The sequence below is a fragment of the Sardina pilchardus genome, chromosome 19 (assembly GCF_963854185.1).
Source record: "Sardina pilchardus chromosome 19, fSarPil1.1, whole genome shotgun sequence".
NCBI classification, from domain to species: Eukaryota; Metazoa; Chordata; class Actinopteri; order Clupeiformes; family Clupeidae; genus Sardina; species Sardina pilchardus.
In genome coordinates, this window is record NC_085012.1 from 7,127,348 (window position 1) to 7,149,408 (window position 22,061).

Genomic DNA, 22,061 nt, shown 5'->3' on the forward strand with positions numbered 1-22,061 from the left:
GACTGAAAATGTAGCTTAATTCAGGGGTAAACTAACTGGACTCATGACAGTGCTTAGTTGCCAAAGTGCAAACGAAGTAATCAGAATCGGTATCTGACCTAGTTTCTGTCTAGATGTGCCCTAGATACTGTCGCACTGCAGACATTTTTCTAGGTTCCCACAAATGTGTTGTGCATTGAAGATTTATTCTAGAATGTGTTTTATTTTTTTCTTCGCACAAGTGCCTATGTGGCGGATTAGTAGGCCTAGGCCTACCTTGAAATAGTGTCTCATATATGTGCTACTAGTTGCACATGACATAGGCCTATTTTTACATAGGCTGTGTCTACCTGTTTTGTAATAGATATTTCGTTCTGTTTCATTTAAGCTAGTCAATGAGGAAAAAGACCTCTACACAGTACAGAACAGAAGCCCCAAACATACAGTTTATAAAGGAGAAAATCAACAATACAAAACAGGCGTCCCTCTGTTTGCTGTTTATTTGAGACAAGCCTCATGTTCCAAAATAACTCATAAGGTTTGTTTATTCAGAGGATCCCTCAAATCTACTAGGCTATTTCACTGCAACCAAGTATGATAGACTATACAATAGACATAATATAAACTTCACCTCAGGCTGTATTAAAACTCATATACTTGTGTAAAAATCTAGGCCTAATGCAGTGAGAAATGTCTTTTCAGTGGCGACCTCTCTCTGCCCAATAGCCTAGCTGTTGCATTGCCCTTTACCAATATCTATTTCGGCCATTCAGTGAGAAACCACATTCTCTTTTCTCCTTTGTCACTTTCTTGTTGTCACTTTGTATGTCATTGTTTTGTCACTTTCTTGTTTCCATAATGATGCTCCATCACAAGTCTCTTTTGCCCCCGCTGTTAGCTCTGCCGTCTAGTCCTCCGGTGGCTGAGGGGTGGCAGCAGGTGTGGTCGCAGGTGTGCTCTCAGGTGTGGCTTCAGCGCTTCCGCCAGGGGCTTTCAGAATGGCAGAGTCTGCAGAACAGAGACGTTTTCCATGGCACAATCAAGAGACAACATCAATAGTCGATCTGCATGAAAATCTTCAGCTTATAGAAACATGCCGTGTCCCCCCCCCAATGCAAATAGATAGCTTGTCATTTGCTGTCTGCGAAAATGAGTTCAATAAGTTGTTTGACAAGCTATTTGAAGAGCTCTTTTCCAAAAGGCTATAAATTCATTTTTTTTGTAAACATTAAAAAGTCATGTTGTTTAATTGTGTATTTCAGGTAACAATGCAGTTGTTTTGCTTTGATTGAGTAAAGATAATAAATCAACTAAACATAACCCAATAAAGTTCCACTGAAATTACTTGGAAAACAAAAACAAAAATGATCTATGAAAATTCATTAAAATGGTGGATATAGCGTTTTGGAAAAGAACTGTTCATTTGGTCTGTATCTATCTGTCCTGTGGGCTTACCCTTCCTCTTCGTCACCTTCTTCTTCACGACCTTCTTCTTCTCCTTGGGTCCGTCACCGGGTGTGGGTGTAGCGGTCGGGGTTGGTGGTGTGGAGGTGGTGTCGGGGATATCCGGGGTGGGGGTAGGGGTCGGGGTGGCGGGGACTGGGGTCTCTGCTGGTGTGGGTGTGGGTGTAGGTGTGGGTGGGGATGGGGTGGGTGTTTTAGGTGTCGGGGTGGGAGGTGTGGGTGTTTTGGGTGTAGGGGTGGGAGGTGTGGGTGTCTTGGGTGTAGGGGTCTTGGGAGGTTTAGGGGTTGCTGCCTTGGGTGTCACTGGTGTTGGTGGCTGTCCGACTATCACATTGCCCTGAGCGTCGGTGATATAAGTGGTCACGCCCTGGTCACCCAGGCTCTCTGTCACTTTCAGCTGGCAAGGAAAAGCAGGAGAGATTTACGTACACACACTCCAACACACAAGCACACACTCCCCTGAAATCCTTCTCATTCGCATTTCACGTGAGTGTGTGCTTGTGTGTATACAATCATATGGAAAAACAGGGTTGCACATTCCTAAATCAGACAATAAGCTATAGATATATGAGTGAAGATAGTGTAGACCATAAACACATTTCTCGAAATGAACTCTTTGGCTTTGCCTCTTAATTGACTCCTCTTTCCTTTCCCTGTAAGGACTTGTCTCTGGGTCAGTGTCTCAGTCTGTAGCGTGCAAACTCTTTGTTCTTGTTTATACTAATACAATCAAAATTCCCTTAGACTGTGATCCTATATTTTCCGGTCAGTGATTTCTTTCAATGGGCAAACACACATGGCCTGGCAATGTAGTCATTTCTAGTCACATTTTCCTCACACACAGGCATTTCGCATAGAAATATGCATTCTGCATGAACAAACTGACATACACACAGTGAGTGCTGGGGTGCTGTGTCTTTACCAGGAGCAATGTGGTGAGACCTGGGATTAGTGAGTGAAATTTTGTAATCGTATTAATCATGATTGGGATATTAAGCGCTGAAACTCAAGCTGGACTTGAGTGGACGCCGTGAATGAGAGTATGCATTCAAACTATGTAGGACTACACAACATTTGATAGCGAACAATCTGAAATATGATCGTCATTACATGGATACTACTATGAATAACTACATGTACTACTATGACTAACTACATCTTCATATAAATATTCTATCATATTTATATGGCGGTGTTTATAGTCATATAAACATCAGTGTATTTATATGAATGACTGCAGAATATGCCACCTTTCAATGGTACCATTCATTTGTATGTTTTAAGAGACATTATCAAGTGTGTCTGTCTCTGAATGTTGAGAGTACAGAGATAATTTACGATTCAAATTTGTCTAATGAACCAGAATAAATGTGGTATGTTATGTTATCTAAACAACAATGCAATAGGTTCAAGATGTTTTGGTTCCACTGGTGTAATCTCCATTTGGAATGATTATTATCGGAATGACATTTACTTGAATGCATTGAAACTTTGAATTGAATCTTTCAGAACGTGAGTTGAAAAGTGGATTCACATCCGGGTGCAGGTGAGCAGACAGCATCACGGACATCACATGAAGGACCAGGATTTGAAAAGGTGAGTGAAGAGGATAGGAGGCAAAAACAGGAGAAAAGAATGACTGGCAGGCTGTGGTGAGGTGAGGTACGTGGGACAAAGAAGGGAAATACTTGAACACACAACCACACACACACACACACACACACAGAGAGAGAGAGAGAGGAAAGTGCCATAGAACAAGAACGGGACACATTGAAATCACACAGAGAAAAGGTGAGGGAAAACGTGCTCCATTTATTAGAAAGAGGTGACAGACAAAGTGATGTCATAGTCTTTATTGTGACATACTAGAGTATGTCATTGTTCTGTGCAGTGATAAAGCACATTATGCCATTACCTCTATGCACTGAAACAGAGTGACTTCTTCAGTAAATGCAGTGATTTAGAAGGTGTCATCATAGTCTATGCAGTGAGAGATAAAGTGATGCAACTATGTATCTCTATGCAGTGGAGGGAAGTGATGTAACAGTTATAGTGCAGTGATTGTGAATGACATGGGACACACATTGAAACACAGGAAACATTTATATTCAACTGAACAAAACATTTAAAAGAGGTTCTTGACTTCAACAGGACACCATGATTCCTCCGGTCAGACGTATGGAGGTGACATTCCCCTCACATTTTGAACATACAGTATGGCTTCATATCCTCAAACACTTGCGCATGCAGAGAGCACAGTGCTCCAAAACCCTCTTACAAGCAACAATCGGCGTTCACCAAAACAGGAAACACACTCAAAACATATCAGGGACTCATCTAACTTCAGCTATCAAACTATTTCCCTCCCAACCCATTTAGTCCAGTTGATATATAATTGTTGTGCTATTTTGGATAATAACCAGTTCGTTAAAACATTATTAGCAAAAATAGTTTTGGCATTTTACATACTACGACTGTGAAGGAGTATTATGCTAACATTTTATCATCTGACACATTTGACCAACATTATTCGTGTCAGTATTCAGCTCCGTCTGTAAACCTTTTGGACCTACCCTGTGAAACCCCAAACCACTTTTAGCACCCGCCTCTTCCCTTCTACATTGCACTATAAATACTCTGAAAGAGGGTAAAATACATCAGTGCCTCAGCCTAATACCTGGCACTGATAAGCAGCCTATATGTACGTATCTCAACTCTCCATGTCTCCTTGACGCTTTTATACATATTTACTTATTTATCGGGATCCCGCTATTTTTTTTTTACTTTCTTTTGACGACGGGGGGGTTAGCCTCGTCAGGGATGAACACACTCACGGTGAATTCACTGCTCTCGGTGCCGTACTTGTTCTTCACCAGGATGCTGTACTTGCCGGAGTCCGCCGTGTTCACCTGAGAGATTGTAAAACTGGCAAACTTGCCCGACTCGAACTTGAGGATGTAGTGGTCGTCAGACACCATCTCTCTCTCGTTCTTCAACCAGGTGACCTCGGGAACTGGGTCACCCGAGATGTTGCAGGTCAAGTTGAGGGCCTGTGGGGACAGAAAGGACATACAGAAAGGGAAAGAGCGACAGAAATACAGTGGACAACCAAAAGTTTGAAGTCTCCGCCATCTCTTTTTCAAACAAACACACACACACACTGACCTTGCCCTCCTGAATGGTGACCACGTCTGGTAGACCACCTGCAACGCGAGCACGATCTACAAAGAGACAGAGGAAAGAGGTCATTGCATCATTACATGGATCAACAATCAATTGTACACATTCAAAAGTGATTGAAAATCGTAAACACTCACTTCTTTCTGCAATGGCTGCCGCTCTACACAGCAAAAGATAGAGAGAAAAGGAGAGGAACAGACCAACACATGCAGTTTAACAGATGGCTAGAATTTTTTCCCACCTTGTTATTCTACCAATATATACTTTGAAGGACCAAACAATGTTTACAGCAAACACTACAGCAAGAACAGTTCTCCTAGATTTTTTTTGCAGAGAAGAGAACATGAATAAGAGAAAATGGCAAACCACGGTAGCAACGGCACAACAGTCTTAAATTTGCATGACTTACTTCAGCCTCTGGAACTCTGCATAGGCATCATCGAATGCTGGAAAGACCGAATGAAAAGCACAGTTAATAACAACGCTTCCTCACAGCTGATGAAATCCGGCTAAAATCCCTCATGTCACATGTGATCACACACACACACACCTTGTCCAGACAACTCCACGGTCCTCTGCAGGCCTCCTTTGCCATCGAAGAACTCGATGGCGTACTTGCCCTTGTCCTTCTCTGTGGGCTCGCTGATCTGCAGCCACAGCTGCTCTCCCACCACGCCACTCTTAATGCGGTCGCTGAAGGCGATGTGTGCATCTCTGGACAGAGAGACAGAGACCGTGTTCAAAGTCGGAGCACACACACACACACACACACACACACACACGCACACACAAACACACACTTACTGTTATACACATCATTTACTCAGTCACAGGCTGAGTACATATTCATTATACAAGACACATACTTGTGGTGCCAGGTGACGTGAAGCTCATCATTATAGTAGTTGACAAAGGTGTACAGTCTGATGCCTTCCTCAGTGCTCTGGATCTTCAGTGGGGTAGATGAGTTTGCTGCACACACACACACACACACACACACACATTGTCAAGTTTCTGTACTAATTCTTAAGATAAATACAAATATTGAATGGCAAATTAAAGAGAATATTACAGAGGAAATTGTGGCTTACCAATCACACTAAACACTTCGTTCATCAGGTCTTTGAACCCTAATCACAGGAAACAAGGTGACACTTGATTATCTATGCTGGAAGCAAGTGTGATGTGTATGTGCTGGTTAATTACCTCCGCCAAGGAGGTTATGTTTTCGGCGGGGTTTGTTTGTATGTTTGTATGTATGTCTGTCTGTCTGTCTGTCTGTCTGTCTGTCTGTCTGTCTGTCTGTCTGTCTGTCTGTCTGTCTGTTTGTTAGCAAGATAACTCAAAAAGTAATGGATGGATTTCTATGAAATTTTCAGGGAAGGTCAGAAATGACCCTACGAGGAAACAATTTGGGAGTGATCCGTATCACCGTCGGGATTCAGGAGGCGTTTATGTTTTTCGCCTAGCGGTGTAATGGCATGGTATGGCCACGTGGTGGTGATCTGAATATAGTTTAGGTTCAAATGTATGACAACCTAGGAAGAACAATACTGACGGAGGTCTGCGCTCTCTGATTGCTTTTCTAGTTTGTGGATGTGTGTGTGAGATTGTACATTACCTTGATCTGTGAGGTTGAGTGTGGAAGTGTCCTTTCCCCGATCATCCTTCACAATCACCTCATACACTCCAGCATCCTTCTTGGAGATCTGATTGAAATGCAGACAACATGCTCAGATGCTGACACAAAAGACAGAATGAAACTGAAAAATGTCCACCTTAGATGCATTATTTTTTTAAAAAGGATGAGACGCAACACTGTTCTGAAAAGCTGGGCTTTTCTCCCCTGCTAAAGATGCTGCAGGACATGGATCTGACGATGAGAGCAAAAAAGCAAAAAAAAAAAACCAGAAGCCCCCTGATGACAACACGTACTTCACAGAAATAAAGAGACGTACTGTAGGTCGTAAACAACTCACAAAAACTGATGGTACTGTACATTAGGGGACAACAATGACAAAAAAGACCATAGGATGCAACATTGTTAGATTGATGGATAGAAAGATAGATAGATAGATAGACAGACAGGTAGACAGATAGATGGAAATGTATTTTCGCAAGCAAAGTTACAGGCCACATGAACCAAACTGATTAGAGATTAGAGGTCCAGACTTTGAGTTTCTTCCAGACGGTCTCATCACCAGTTGAAGCGTCACCAGTTCGCTGTAATCAGACACATGAAGATATTGGCACGTGCACATGTTAAAAAATGTTTAATCTAAAACACACTTGCATGCATCCTTACGCTGCTCAACATATTAATGGGAAGGATTGTGAAAGATTGAAATATATTAAAAACTAACAGTAAAGTAATAACAATTGCAGCAATCTTTAGGGATTAAACCATTAAAGGGCCATTCACACCAAGAACAATAACTATAACGATAACTATAAAAGAATATATAGTTCTAGTTACTATGAATGACAATGTCACACATAAACTATAACGATAACGACATAAAGAACAATATTGTTGAACTATAAAAAGGTAACAGCCAATCAGAACCCATCAGTATTAAAACTGATGGGTTCTTTTATCGTTCGTCAGTGTGGACACTTTTAATATTGCCATGGTTACAGTTATCATTCCCGGTGTGAACGGCCCTTTAGGCAGTATTCTGTAGTAAGAAAAGTTAATAAACATGTTTTTATGTATATGCCTATTTTTTGTAATAAGGGAATAGCTATATTGTTAAGTTCCGTTGTTAAGGAAGAGAATAACAAAAGGATTTTTGTAATATTTCCAATGTTAGCCAGCCTTATGTTAGAGGTGTTAACCCTTCAGTTGTGTTCAAACTTGTTTCTGAGTGGAGCCAGGCAGAGGGGGTTGGGATCGTTTGAGTCAGCTCTCACATTAGTTTGTGTTGGGATGGTGAAAGGGAATGAGCACAACCGAAGGGTTAAGACCGTCTTTAAAACACACAAGAATCACACAGCGAATAGACCTCCTCCATCCAATGGCGTCATGATGGCCTAATAACCTTTTAATCACCGAAAGGAAGGAACATGTTTATTTTACAGCAGATGAAGTACATCTGTTCAACCAACCGACCAAAGATTTGACATTGATGAACTTCAACTGGACACAAAGATGATTGTCTGGTGTACAAGGATGTTATTGCACTGGATTTCATCACACACCTGTGCAATGTCCTGTATAATATCACTGTGTGTGTGTGTGTGTATGTGTGTCTTTACCTGTGCAATCTCCAGGTTAAGCCATCCCTCGCTGAAGTCCAGCTTCTCATTTGCCTGAACCTCACGTCCATCTTTATACCATAAAGCAACAGATTCCTTCTTCATGTTTCCAACCTAAACCAAAAAAAGATATGCCATTGAGTTTTCCTCAAACACATGTGAAAATGCACACACACACACACACACACACACACACACACACACACACACACACACACACTCTCTCTCTCTCTCTCTCTCTCTCTCTCTCTCTCTCTCTCTCTATTTCTCTGCTTCTCTCTCTCTCTCTCTCTCTCTCTCTCTCTCTCTAACATACACACTCAGTGACGTACCTTGCACTTCAACCTTACAATGCACTCTGGGGTGACCTCGAAGCTCAGGTACTCCACGAAGTGAGGACCTGCAGGAGGTTAGAGCTTTGCTGAAGTTACCCACACAGACACTAACCACAAAATACAAGGCTCATTAAAGTCTCTGACTAAGATAGTAGTTAGATTTGTTAAGATAGTATTTATTACCTTGTTTTCTGATCCATTCTTTTCTTTGGAATTCTGACTCCTTCTTCAACTTTTGGAAGACTGTGAAAAGATAAATGTTTCCATAATATAGCATAGGTTTATGTGTGTGTGTGTGTGTGTGTGAGAGTGTGTGTGTGTGTGTGTGTGTGTGTGTGTGTGTGTGTGTGTGTGTGTGTGTGTGTGTGTGTGTGTGTGTGTGTGTGTGTGTGTGTGTGTGTGTGTGTGTGTGCACGTACATGCGTTTGTTCGCTTACCATCTCCGATGAGCACCAGGCTAGACTGGTTTTTGGCTTTTCCGTCTTCGAGCTGGAAGGTGTACGTTCCCTCATCCTGGTCGCTCAGAGACTCCATAACCATCTCAATTATACCAGTGTTCTTGTCAAAGTTCATCTTGTATTTCTGGAGTTGGACAAAAACAACATGCATCAGTGTTTTTAACATTATTTCTTTTAAAATTGTGCTTGATATTATCAGTCAGTAAGTCATGTACAAATATTGCACATTTTTTGCTGTGTGAGCAAGCGAGTGAATGTGTTAATGCGTGTGTGTGTGTGTGTGTGTGTGTGTGTGAGAGAGAGAGAGAGAGAGAGAGAGAGAGAGAGAGAGAGAGAGAGAGAGAGAAAGAGAGACAAAGAAACACTCACCTCTCCCTGGGAGACAACATTGTCGTTGAAAACATATTCTACTTTTCCGTTAGCCGTTATCTTCTCCGCCTGCAGCCAGAAGCGCACTTTGCCTTTCTCCTGCAGCTCCACAGCCAGCTCTGTCTTCAGTGGAATAACTAGCCAGGGCCAGAGAACAACCCGTCACCAGCTGCCCACCACACAGTGCTATAGTGTAGGACTAACACTCAAGTACTGGTTGTACTGTACAGATTTATTGCTGGTCACTAGAATTTAATCTTGCACTGTTGCACTGTTGGATTTATTTGCACTACCAACTTGACACACACCTCATACCTCATACTGGATCACAGTACCAATCCTCAGTACATTCATGCGCATCTTTATCTCTAGTATTTTACTGCTCCTTTAGTCATGTTGATTTGTTGATTTGCTTTGTATTTTCCTGTTTACATTGTAGTGTATGTTGTGTGTGGTGTCATAAGCTGCTAGGACCTTGAACTTCCCCTTGGGAATCAATAAAGTATCTATCTATCTATCAAACATGCATGTTGTCTACAGAGGCCAAAAGCCCTAATAATGCACTCACTGGGGAATTTGTGGTCGTGGCTGATTTTCAGCAGTTCCTTCAGCCCTGAGAGGGAAAAAAAAGTACATGTTAATTAATTCACCAGCTGGCTTCATGAAATATCTACCTCTTTCCCCCTCTCTCTTTTCCACGCTCTTCATCTTAATCTCACACACAGACACAGACACAGACACACACACACACACACACACACACACACACACACACACACACACACACACACACACACACACACACACACACACACACACACACACACACACACACACACACACACACACACACACACACACACACACACACACACACACACACACTAACCCTCTTCAGTAAGTGTGTAGCTGCCAGATGATCCATCTGTGTGTGACACCAGACAGGAGTAGATGCCGATGTCCTCCACATCTGGGGTGTTGAAGATGGCTCTTGACCTGTGACAATCAACAATTGACAGTTAACCTTTTATACACACACACACACACACACACACACACACACACACGCACACACACATACCTCATTGTAAGTACACGTGCAGTATGCATGTGTGTACATTATGATCAACAATTTGGTTAACCTTGATCTTACACACATACACACACACACACATACATTTATTAATGGGCCAGCTTACACAGACACACACATACACACATTTATCAACGGTCCAGCTTTCATTCCCGTATACAGTCTTCTATGTACACACGCAGTATGCATTGTGTACATTTTGATCAACTTACTTGCCACCTTTGGTTTCAATGGTCATGCGTGAGGTGTCAGTCATCTCCTCGTAGTTCTTGGACCAGATGAACTGAGAGTCTGGTGTGAGTGAGTCACACTCAAAGTTGAGTGAAATCACACCGTCGTCATCTACGTCAACGACCATCTCCTTTGTGCCTGAGGCGAAAAAGACGGAGAAAAGGGAACCCAATGAGTAAGACGGGAGCGTGTGAGCGAGACAGAGAAAGCAGGACGGCAAGATGAGCATATGAGCTTACCATGCTGGTAAGGATACAAGGATACAAGGATGTTTATTTGTCACATCGGGGGCTGAGAACCAAAGGGGCGTAAGTGACATTTCACCAACTTTACAGGGGAGCCAAAACAAATCTAACTGCTTCTATATGTTCACAGTTAAAGGAATATTTCGGTATTTTACACTTTAAGCCCGTTTTCTGTATTGCCTAGCATGAAAACGAGTGTTTGACACCGAAATCTCGACGATTGAGCCTGTGTCTGCATTTCGGCACCTTTAGAATGTTCTCTGTATGGCCTTAACATTGCTCCCTATGTGCATAAACTATTCTGTCCTTAAAACACCCCTAAACGTTCGTTTTTTAAAATGAGCAGCTCACCGAGTGGTTACTGGTCTTCAACGATCTTCTATAGCAAGTTTGACAGCGAAATGTAGCTTCAGTCATAGTTTATCAGGGATTTTCGAAATCCCGGAAGTAATTTTTCAGATAACTCACAACCGTGTTTGCCTAATATAACACAACAGAATTTGAATTTCACTGCGAAACTTGCTATAGAAGATCATTGAAGACCAGTAACCACTCGGTGAGCTGCACATTTTAAAAAACGAACGTTTAGGGGTGTTTTAAGGACAGAATAGTTTATGCACATAGGGAGCAATGTTAACGCCATACAGAGAACATTCTAAAGGTGCCGAAATGCACAAACAGGCTCAATCGTCGATATTTCGGTGTCAAACACTCGTGTTCATGCTAGGCAATACAGAAAACGGGCTTAAAGTGTAAAATACCGAAATATTCCTTTAAAGACCTTTGGCTTATGTTCAATAACTATATATTTATAAATATCTTACTTCTATAATTTTGTCAGCTAAGAGAGCTCATCAAGAGCTTTCAGGTGATATATATAACTCAATTTTGACCAAAATGTCACTTACATTTGGTTCTCAGCCCTCGACATGCATATGATTACTAATGTAAAGAATGCAGTGAAATTGTCAGAATGCCATCGTATGCAATCAGTGCCGTGGATGAATGAAAAAAATTAAGGGGTTAATAAAAGGTAAAAAAAGTAAATAAATGTACAAGTTAGGCGGAGCAACCAGAAAGGCTGGCCCTCTGTCTCCTACTGTACCTGGTTTGGTCTCAGCCAGGACGGGTTCCGTAGGCTCGGAGGCCTTGCTCACGCCTGCTTTGTTCTGAGCACGAACACGGAACACGTAGGTCTCTCCCTCCTTCAGGGTGGTGACCTGCATAGATCATAAGGCATATATATATCTGTGTCTTTATCTGTACCTAATCAAAACAACACAACTGCAACTTGATACACAATTAAATAACATGACTTTTTAATGTTTTTAAAAACAGATATATAGCATTTAGGAATCAAACTCTTCATATGGTCCTTACAATCTTTATTAAAGGATGTATTTATTTATTTATTTATTCTCGCTTTGATATGGTTTTGGGAAATATGATGGCAACCTTCAAGTATCTGTTGGGGCAGGCCTTCTCATTGACACCTCTCCAAGCCTCGAAATCTGCATCAGCCTCCTTGATGTCAACATAGTACCCGTTCACCTCATCGCGGCCTTGGTACACTGGAGGTTTCCACAGCAACACCAGGGACGTCTTCCGCACCTCCAAGGCCTGGAGGTCATGGGGAGGCCCTGTGGAGCAGGAGCAGGAGAAGAACGTTGTAATTAACATTTTGGAATTTGGCATGTGGAGCTCTGATACGATTCGAGTTGTCTTGAACGCAGCCGCACAGCATTCCTCCGTTGACTTCCATTGTACATGCCGTAATTTCCCAACTATTAGCCGCGGCTTATACATTGATTTTGCTAAATTTCTTCAGCTATGAGGTTAATACACAGGGGCAGTTAGTATGGTTTTAATATGGTTTAGTTTATTTTAACTTAAGCATAAAACACTGTCCTGCTGAATACACAATGTGGCTAATACACAGGAAATGACTGTAACACAGCGGGACCCATGGTGCAACATGGCACCAGAGAGGGTTATAGCGGATAGTGACGAAGGATCTTTGATGGCACTACAAGAGAGCAAGCCTGATGCTAGCTGGTTTGCATGCTAACTCCAGTGGTTGTCTGGACAACACAGAGCACACAGGTGTTTTCTACATTAAACAATAATTGGTTGTTTTTTCACAATCTGTTGATTTCTAGGTCATTTTCAAATGTTTTAAACTAAATGGCATTCTGTAATGCCACTTTTAGCCCTTTCATGTAATGCCACTTTTAGCCCTTTCATGTAATGCCACTTTTAGCCCTTTATTCAGATGGCATGTCTGATGGTCATCTTAGTTGACGCACACTTGACTTGGATTTAACTGATTTAACCCTAAACCTAACTCTAGACAGAGGACACCCAGAGAAACCTGTAGCATATACAGTACCTGGCACAGCGATGGTCCACTCCTCACATTTGAAGATCTCACTGGGGACAGATGGGATGCCAACACCGGCCATATTTGCAGCACGAACCTGGAACTGGTAATCCAAGTTCTCCTTCAAGTCGGACACCTAAAAATGGGATAAAGACACACACATGTCATGAGCTCAACACATAACCACTGTGACTGTCCCTTTTGAAGCACATAACCAATGACTATTCCACATAAAAAACACAAAATCGATTCTGTTTCCTTTGGTGGTAAGGACTCACCCTGTATGCCCTCTCGCTGATAGACTGGATGTTGGCCTCGTGCCATTTCCCTGGCACTCCGCCGTGCACCTCGCGGTAGTCCACAAAGTAGCCAGTGATGTCGGAGCCTCCGATGAAAGCGGGCTGCTTCCAGGACAGCACCATCGAGTCCCTCACACACTCCAGCACGCTGATACCGAACGGGGGCGCAGGGGTGGCTGGGATGATGGGGAGCGTCAGTTAGCATCAGGGTTGTCTCTGTCATCACAGCAGCTGTTCTATATGTTCAGACTGTGTAGCCGCTGTCTATAATAGCTGCCTAATTGATCTGTGATTCTCATCTAATTGTCTGTCATGACTGTCAACAGTTCTCATTAGACACTAGGCCTGTGCCCTGATATAACTGTGCTAGTATGTACAGGCACATGTTTGACTCTATGTGTGAATATCTTGAATTTCCCCTTGGGGATCAATAAAGTATATATCTATGTATCTATCTGTCTTTGGATTATGTCTAAATATGTTGTGTGAATAACTGTGTGAGGACTTTTATGTTTGGCTGGCTGCGCACACACACTGCTTGTGCAAATACAGGGTAACTTACTCTGTCTGAGTCTAGGCTGCTGTTGTTGGTGTAATAATGGAGAAGTATTTGTCTAGTATTTGGCAAGTAGTATGTGTATTTGTGAGTAAACATGCTAGTTTTGCACAAGTGATCAAAGAATAAGGAAGGAGAGGGTGGCCAGTGAATGGCTGTAGCGCGTGTGTCACAGATACTGAGGACCTTCTTCAGTGGTCCTCTGTGGGTTTTGGGTAAGTGACTGGTGAACTGCTTGAAGCATGTGACTTAAACCAGTGCACGTTATTACCACACCTTACCTTAGGTCTTATATACTGTATATACTACTAGCACTGAACCACGTTTGTCTGCCTTACCTGGACATTTATGTGCTGAGCTGTAAAAATAAGCAGCAATGGTTTTTTCACCAGTATATTCGTTCGTTTGTGAAGATTCTGTGTTTAAAATGTTTTACAGCTAGAACTACAGTATGGTGGATCTCTGTTGTAAATGTACAAAATTATATATGTTAGTGTTGTGATGTGTTTATGAAGCTGGACAACATAAAATGAAAGATGAACCCATTGAAAAAAATAAAATGAAATTGGACAATGGGAATTGCTGAAAGCAAAAAAGTTTACATCAGGAGAATGAAAAGTTGCAGAAAAAACACAACTCCTTGGAATTCTTTCTTAAGAGTAAAGATCCAGAGAGTTGCTGATGAGAGAGGTGAGACGGCTTTTTTTTTTTTTCATCTTTCATGGATGCTCACCTGACGAGTTCCTTCGGGCTTTGTCTCTGCCCCGACCCGACGACTCATCGTCTACTGAGGACTTACGTGTCTGAGCCCTGCCCTTTGGTTTGGACGGAGCGTCCAGAGTCTCTGGCTCTGGGAGTGTCTCTGTGACCAGCCCGGGGGCCGGCACAGCTTTGGCCCCTCCCACAGCCCCCGCGCCCTGCTGCTGGCCCAGCTGGGAGCCTGACTCAAAGGCCCCCGTTTGGGTGCTCTTGTCATTGCCCGCTTCCCTGGGCAGGGAGGTGGCGAGCTCGTCCGCCCAAGTCACGCTGCCCCTCTTGGGCCCCGTGCCTCTACCGAGTGCCCTCTGCTGGGCCAGAGGGCCCCCCTCCCCGGTCCCCCAGTCGGCAGTTTGAGCTCTGAGCGTTAGCGCAGTGTCAGGAGGGGTTTGGGGGGGCACATGCCTGCCTCCCCCACGTGGGCTGTGCACAGTTAGTCCGACCCCGTTACCCCCTGTTTCCAGACACACACCATATGGAATACCGCCCCCTACAGGAGTTAGCAGAAAACAGCGAGAGAAGCAGGTCTTTAAATTAGGCACTGATACACAAGTCATATACACAAAACAGATTACACACTGCCCACACAACATACAATTACAGCTATGCACACATTCACAGTTGTAAATTACATTCTAACACATCTAGATTCACACAAATCACACACAAGAAATTACTATCAGACACATTATAAGCATTTCAGAGGCATTTGAGAAAGCATTAAATGCCATAAACCAAACATCACACATTTATCTATTATCACTAGACTACAGAGACGGAAGCGTCTAAGTTAAAGAGCACTAGAGTCTTCATCTGGTTGTAGCAAACAAAATGAAGACAAGATGGCTGAAGAGAGACATCCGAGAGCCAAGCAGAGAAAAAGAAGTAGAGTGAGAGAAGAAAGAAAGAAAGAAAGAAAGAAAGAAAAGAGAGTGGGTGACAGGGAGAGGAGGGTGGGAAGGATGTCTGAGAGAAATAATGGAAAAGATGAATGAAAGATGTGAAAGATGAGGGGAAAGGAGTACACAGGGAGTGAGAGACAGAGGAGAGTGAGGGGTGAGTGAGTGAGTGAGTGAGTGAGTTAGCATCTTGGATTAAAAGCACAAGCAGACTTTGCACCAACCCTTGCTTAACAACCATCACACAATTTCTGGTTACAAAGCCAATGGATTTCACTCAACCATAAACCACTGGCTTTCTACAATTTAGTGTTAATTCTAGGTATCTGTCATCTGAGAACAATGATAATAGCTTACTACTACTACTACTACTACTACTACTGCTGCTGCTGCTGCTGCTGCTGCTACTACTGCTACTAGAAGGATTACTTATCTTTACATATCATTTATATCAATTTATAGTATAGATTCTACTGTATATTGTATTGTATATTGTATATCTGTGGTGTTCATAGATACATGTACTCCATATATGTCTACAGTTACAGTTTATCCCATACTATAAAGTTTATCACTATAAAGTGTGCTCTTATCACACCACCTGCACTTCAGAAATGCAAATTCCTCGTTATCACCGTTAGGCCAGAGCAAAGTCAATCGGCATGGTAACCAGCTGTGTTCCATAGGGTACTAAAAGAGCATGCTGCTTGGCGCAAAGGGTTCTAGTGAGGGCTACCTCTGGGAGCAGTGCACAGTGGGGTTAAAGCAGGGGGACGATGGCAGAGGGTATTACAGGTGTGCTGGTGCTGGGGGGGTGTCCATGGGGTTTGGGAACTGCATGGGATGTGGGGTGGGGGGGTGAGGGTCGACCGGATGGGGCGGCAGGTGACCTGGTTTTGTAACCAACCGCTACGTTGGATCACTCGACCCAATCTAGTGGAAGTCTACAAGTCCTGACCACGCCTCCGGTGCCTGTTGTTGAGTGGGCTGGACGGTTATGAGAGTGGACAAGGCCTGAGATTACGAAACGGTGCAGCGGAACGTGGGTTAAAACCATGACGTGGAGGAACACGACAACACTGGGGACAGGACCGCAGGCCTGGTGATACACAGACTCGGGAACGCTCCAGATGAAGAGAGAGAGGAAAACACTAACTGATGGAGAGAACAGCAGATATAAACAAGCCCAGCCTGTAGAGAAATGGGACATCTCGGGGACACCTTGGACCAAGACAGCTACAACATTTATAAACAAACCCCTCACCCATAACTCTACCTGTCATTATCATATCATCACTTTTGGAGCACACACTGTATCTTCTAGTAAACTCACCGATGGCTGCCTTGACCTCGATGGCCTCCGACTCCTGAGAGCATTCACTCAGCCCTGCGGCGTTCACAGCACGCACCCTGAACACATAGCTCTCGCCCGTGGTCAGGCCATGGCAGATAAACCTGAAGACCGATAAGGGAAGAAAGTAACAAGTTACAAAACAGACCAGCAAAGTGGCACTTCAAGTAGTCACCATGCTAAGCTCAATCACTATCAGTATGGGGAGTCTGCGCTTTATCTCTACTGCACAAGAGACGTGCTCTCTCAGAGGGGAGGCGGGACTGTCGAGCTCTATTGGCATTGTTCAAATGACACTGTACGCTTGGATAGTCCTGGCTTCAACCAATCAGACCAACAATTCGGTGCGCCTTTTGGATAAGCTAGTTTGTGTGGACAGGTAAGCAGGGGAGATAGATGTGCAGGTTTCCAGCCTGAGCTGCCGGGCGAAATCCAAATTCGCCGGCAGGTCAGGCAGGGTTCACCCAGCCTAGCACTTCAGTATACTTCTTGAATTTTCACCTTGGGGATCAATAAAGTATCTATCTATCTACTGTATCTATCTATCTATCTATCTATCTATCTATCTATCTTAAGGCAGTGTAGTTGGTGTGTGTGCATTCTGGTACCTTGTGCCTTTGACGGGCTTGTTGTTGCAGGGCTCAAACTCATTTTTGCCAACCAGGCTGGCCTCTATGTAGTACCCCACCAGCTCTTTAGCGTTCTTGGAGGCCTCCCATGACACCACCACAGAGGTCTCTGTGTTACGAGTAGGCACCACCCGGCCAGGTGCAGATGGGATGTCTACAGGCAGAAAGAACAATGGAATACAGTATGGTGTGGCTAGTTAGAATGTATGCATTGTCCATAAACTTTTCAACATTTTGTACATTTGTAAGTTTTTTTTTATGATCATGTCTGAGGTCATGATGTCCCATGATGTCCGATGACTGTGGCCTATATATGATAGCAGGCCATGTGCACAAAATCATCAGGCCAGCTACAATACAGGACCTTTGTCACACCATCAAGCAATGCAGCCTCAGGCTGATGCTACAGTATGAAGCAGCTGTGCTCTGGCACTCTAACAGATGCTAACAGATTACTCACCCAGCTTGTCTCCAACAGTGGTGGCCTCGGTGTGCTCCGATGGCTCTCCCACGCCTGCAGAGTTACAGGCACGCACACGGAACATGTAGGCCTTCCCCTCGGCCAGGTCGAACAGGGCGAAGCGAGGAGACTTCACAGGGATCTCTGTGTTGACGCGCTGCCAGCTGTCTGTGCCTACGATACACTAAGACACCCACCCAGCGTTAACAAAGACACATTTTTACCTGCTGCAACCTCACACGATACAAAAGTTATCATGATACAGTACATATCGCAATACATGTTGATTCTGAATAATGGCCACGCTCTAAGAACGTTCTAAAAACGCTCCTAAGAAGTTCTTAGCACTTAAGAGCTTCTTAACGAATCTGGGAAACGCGGCCATTTCCAGTAACTGATAGAATGTTAGAGCCATGATGTGGAACAAAGTTTTTGTTGTTGTTTTTCTGCACGTCGCTTACCTTCTCCACATAGTACATGACACCCTCGCCTTTCTCAGTAGGGGGCTTCCAGCTCAGGACCACATAGTTCCTTGTCGCCTCAGTAACAACTAGATCACATGGTTTGCTGGGAACCACAGCCTCTGAATGAAAGCCCCAGAGAGAGAGATGCGTCACATTCCAGGCTCAATGACAAACACAGTGACTGACTAATTGTTATTAACTGATGTTGAATCTAACCTGATGGCTCTTCCTCTGTGACAATGATCTGGCCAGTCCAGGGGGCAGAGGTGCCTACAACACAGGGAGCGAAGAAGATTAAATCAACGAAAGGTCAGGTATGAGGGGAGGGGGAAGCAAGGAGCACTTTTCAGGATGAGGGATAAACTTCACACTGCATATTATTTGATTCTTATCAAGATAAAAGTCAATAGATAATTTATCTTGTTTAAAGAGTGAATTTCTTACTTGAAAAGTTGAAGTTGAAGTGTTAAACTTTACACTATAAACTTATTTCTAAATGTAATTGTCTTAATTCAAGAACTCCTGTCAAGTGAAATTATCTTGCTGCATGGACAGATAATTTCACTTGTTTTGAGTACCTTTTACCTCAGATGTAGTGTTTTTATCTTGTTTTTAGACACCCCGTCTTTTGCAGTGCACCCAACAACACAGCATGAAAACATACTGAGACGGACAGAGTGGATGTGGGGTCACGGCCGGGTGGTACCTTTGCGGGCGCGGTCGGCGGGGTCCATGGCGGCGGCGGGCAGAGATGCACGGGACGGGTGGCTCATGCCAGACTTGTTGACGGCGCGCACGCGGAAGGTGTAGCTGCGGCCCTCCACCAGTCCGGTGACCGGGAAACGGGCGAACTTCACTGGGGTGTCATTGCACTGGATCCAGTGCGGGGTGCCAACCTCACACCTTACAGAGGAGATGAGAGAGGGGGGGGGGGGGGGTCACAGAAAGGTTAATGGACAGTGTTGAGATACATGAGAGGATGGTTTGAGAGCATGAATTATAGATATGCCATGGCAACGGCAACCGCAAGGGCTATTAATTGAGAACTACTCAAAACAGATTTTTTTTTTTAACTCATTTGCATGTTCACAAAGATTATCATTTTATACTTTTAAGAGGGAATATTTTGACTGCATGTACTCAAGGTTTCCAGGGCGGGCCTACACTTGGACTTATCGGAGAGTATTGAACACAGCAGGGTATGAGGTGTGGTACAGTGGGTGTTGTCTTTTGGAACTGACCGGTCCACAAAGTAACCCATGATGGGGCTGCCACCGTCCACAGCAGGCTGTTTCCAGGAGATGATGACGTAATCCTTGTTGGCTTCGTGGCACACCACGTCCAACGGAGCCGCAGGGGCGCCCTGCACCTCCCCCTCGGAATCTGCCACGGAGGAATGCCCACGTGATCAACACACACACACAGATACTAATCTCTCAAAACTATCTGACACAATCTATAAAACACACTGCTATAAAGTGTTTTTTTTAACCCTTTGAATGACCAACAGAAATCACATACAGACATACTACGCCCATTAGATTACACATTTGATGACCAAACACATAAACACACAACATATGTGTGAATATACAAACGACACACACACATACACCTAAATAAAACCAATACACATGAGAGCTCATACACACACATGTGGCCACTGGGGGGTGCCTTTAAGGGTGCCGTTAGGTGTCTAGTTACACTTTGATACTATTTCTGCTTTTAGCAGAACTGCGTGTGTGTGTGTGTGTGTGTCTGTGTGTGAGTGTGTGTGTGTGTGTGTGTGTGAGTGTGTGTGTTGGGGGATGTTGGCGATCAACCAGCACATTCACGTGCACAGTCCTTCTTGGTATGACTGTGTATGGATACATGAGTGTGTCTATTCCTCATGTACAGTCCTGGTACCCACTGGACACAGCCAGGAAACAGTCTAACCTTTTGTAGATCACCTCACACTATCTCACTCTCCCTCTCACACACACACACACACACACACACACACACACACACACACACACACACACACACACACGGTCTCTTTATATATATCTCTTTGTATCGCTCTCCTTTATTTCTGAACCTTGACACCACACACAGCTGTGATTAGTTGACATCACATTCTTGGCAAGGACGGCAGATCCCTCTCGGCTTTATACTGGGTGGGAGACAGCGCTGGAGAGATGCAGGAAGTAAAAGGTCACAAGGGAAGGGAAGGGGACAAACGTGATCTACAGTATTTTCCATCCCCAAGAAGCAAAAGGATCATGTGTGTGTGTGTGTGTGTATGGGGGGGGGGGGGGGGGGGGGTTTGTGTGTGTGTGTGTGTGATAGATTTTGACAGAGTAAGAACGGATCAACTCTTTCAAGCTTGTACTCACCTTTCATGTGCAAACACATTCATACACCACACACACACACACACACATTCACACACTAACACTAACACACTGCCTGACCTATATTGGAGCCATATTGGAGCCAGTTCAGACCTTGTTTGTGTGCCCTTGCAAATATATCAACCTGTCCTTCTCCAATGGTTGTGTGTGTGTGTGTGTGGGTGTGTGTTTTAATATATGGCACACATTTTAGTAGGTGTGTGCCTTCCCATCTTTCCCTCTGGCTCTTCCTGTCTCTACTCTTCCCCCTATCAGTCTGTCTTACACACAGTCCTGCAGCTGTGCATAGATGAGTAAGTGGACACTGTTATATGAATGCTGTTTGTGTTTGTGTGTGTGTGTGTGTGTGTGTGTGTGTGTGTGTGTGTGTGTGTGTGTGTGTGTGTATGTATTTAACATAAGGACAAACTGTATGCACTTTAGGCTGCTGCTGGTGGTCAGGAGGGGGAGAGATCTAAGAATTTTGCTCTTGCATTGTATGCAAATATGATATGAGATGCATCTTCAATAAACTGACCTGAACACCACAACCAGCAGCTTAACAAAGCCCTGCTGGGACACCACCATACATGTTGTGTTTACGGTATAATTCTATAATAGAAATATTTCCATAATAATTCCGACTACATAGGATTTCCCTCGCGTGGGTTGACTTTGGGTTCACTCCCAAAAATGAGTTGTTTCTTCCGTCATTTCAGACCTTCCCTGAAAATTTCATCGAAATCCATCCATTACATTTTTGAGTCATCTTGCTAACAAACAGACAAACAAACAAACAAACAGACAAACAGACAAACAAACCCCGACAAAAACATAACTTCCTTGGCGGAGGTAATAATGAGAAGGAAGCCATGTTTTTCAGGGTGTTTCTCACCTCTGACAAAGACGTAGGCCGAGTGTGACTCGTATCCGGACTTGGTGATGACGCGGAGTGTGTACAGGCCCTCGTCCTCTTTGTTGAGGTGTGTGAGTGTGAGCGTGGCTCTCTCTCCACTCCAATGCGTCTGAACCCACTTGGACGGAGTCAGCAGCTTATCTGCATAGAGGAGAACAACGATACAGTATCAACCAGAGAGCTACGTTAGATAGATAGATAGATAGATAGATAGATAGCGAGATAGGTAGATAGATACTGTATTGATCCCCAAGGGGAAATTCAAGAAGTTGCCTGGTACTGAGATGCCTTTATCCAAAGACACCCTCTCACCCAGAGAACTAAACAGAACAGGTGGCATTTTACCAAATTAAACATATCA

General features: G+C 43.8%; 1 protein-coding gene across 3 annotated transcripts in view; it reads right to left on the reverse strand.

Moving 5' to 3' along the window:
• Positions 1-461: 461 nt before the first annotated feature.
• The window catches only part of myom1b (myomesin 1b), a 31,896-nt gene continuing 10,296 nt past the window's right edge, over positions 462-22,061 (reverse strand). For 2 of the 3 annotated variants that reach the window (XM_062520989.1, XM_062520987.1), the window contains 31 exons: positions 21,680-21,841; positions 19,648-19,789; positions 19,113-19,309; positions 18,623-18,676; positions 18,404-18,525; positions 17,943-18,126; positions 17,462-17,636; positions 16,836-16,957; positions 13,271-13,467; positions 13,002-13,128; positions 12,068-12,252; positions 11,718-11,832; positions 10,349-10,505; positions 9,933-10,039; positions 9,612-9,656; positions 9,044-9,180; positions 8,654-8,798; positions 8,400-8,459; positions 8,214-8,281; positions 7,882-7,995; positions 6,796-6,846; positions 6,245-6,332; positions 5,715-5,753; positions 5,490-5,595; positions 5,174-5,337; positions 5,033-5,069; positions 4,761-4,783; positions 4,609-4,664; positions 4,278-4,493; positions 1,435-1,840; positions 462-987 (listed from right to left, as the gene is read on the reverse strand). In XM_062520989.1, coding sequence (XP_062376973.1) covers positions 887-987; positions 1,435-1,840; positions 4,278-4,493; positions 4,609-4,664; positions 4,761-4,783; positions 5,033-5,069; positions 5,174-5,337; positions 5,490-5,595; positions 5,715-5,753; positions 6,245-6,332; positions 6,796-6,846; positions 7,882-7,995; positions 8,214-8,281; positions 8,400-8,459; positions 8,654-8,798; positions 9,044-9,180; positions 9,612-9,656; positions 9,933-10,039; positions 10,349-10,505; positions 11,718-11,832; positions 12,068-12,252; positions 13,002-13,128; positions 13,271-13,467; positions 16,836-16,957; positions 17,462-17,636; positions 17,943-18,126; positions 18,404-18,525; positions 18,623-18,676; positions 19,113-19,309; positions 19,648-19,789; positions 21,680-21,841 — 3,902 coding nt within the window. In that variant the 3' untranslated portion in view covers positions 462-886. The remainder of the gene's footprint in view (positions 988-1,434; positions 1,841-4,277; positions 4,494-4,608; positions 4,665-4,760; positions 4,784-5,032; positions 5,070-5,173; positions 5,338-5,489; positions 5,596-5,714; positions 5,754-6,244; positions 6,333-6,795; positions 6,847-7,881; positions 7,996-8,213; positions 8,282-8,399; positions 8,460-8,653; positions 8,799-9,043; positions 9,181-9,611; positions 9,657-9,932; positions 10,040-10,348; positions 10,506-11,717; positions 11,833-12,067; positions 12,253-13,001; positions 13,129-13,270; positions 13,468-16,835; positions 16,958-17,461; positions 17,637-17,942; positions 18,127-18,403; positions 18,526-18,622; positions 18,677-19,112; positions 19,310-19,647; positions 19,790-21,679; positions 21,842-22,061) is intronic. The other variant, XM_062520988.1, reaches the window with a different exon arrangement.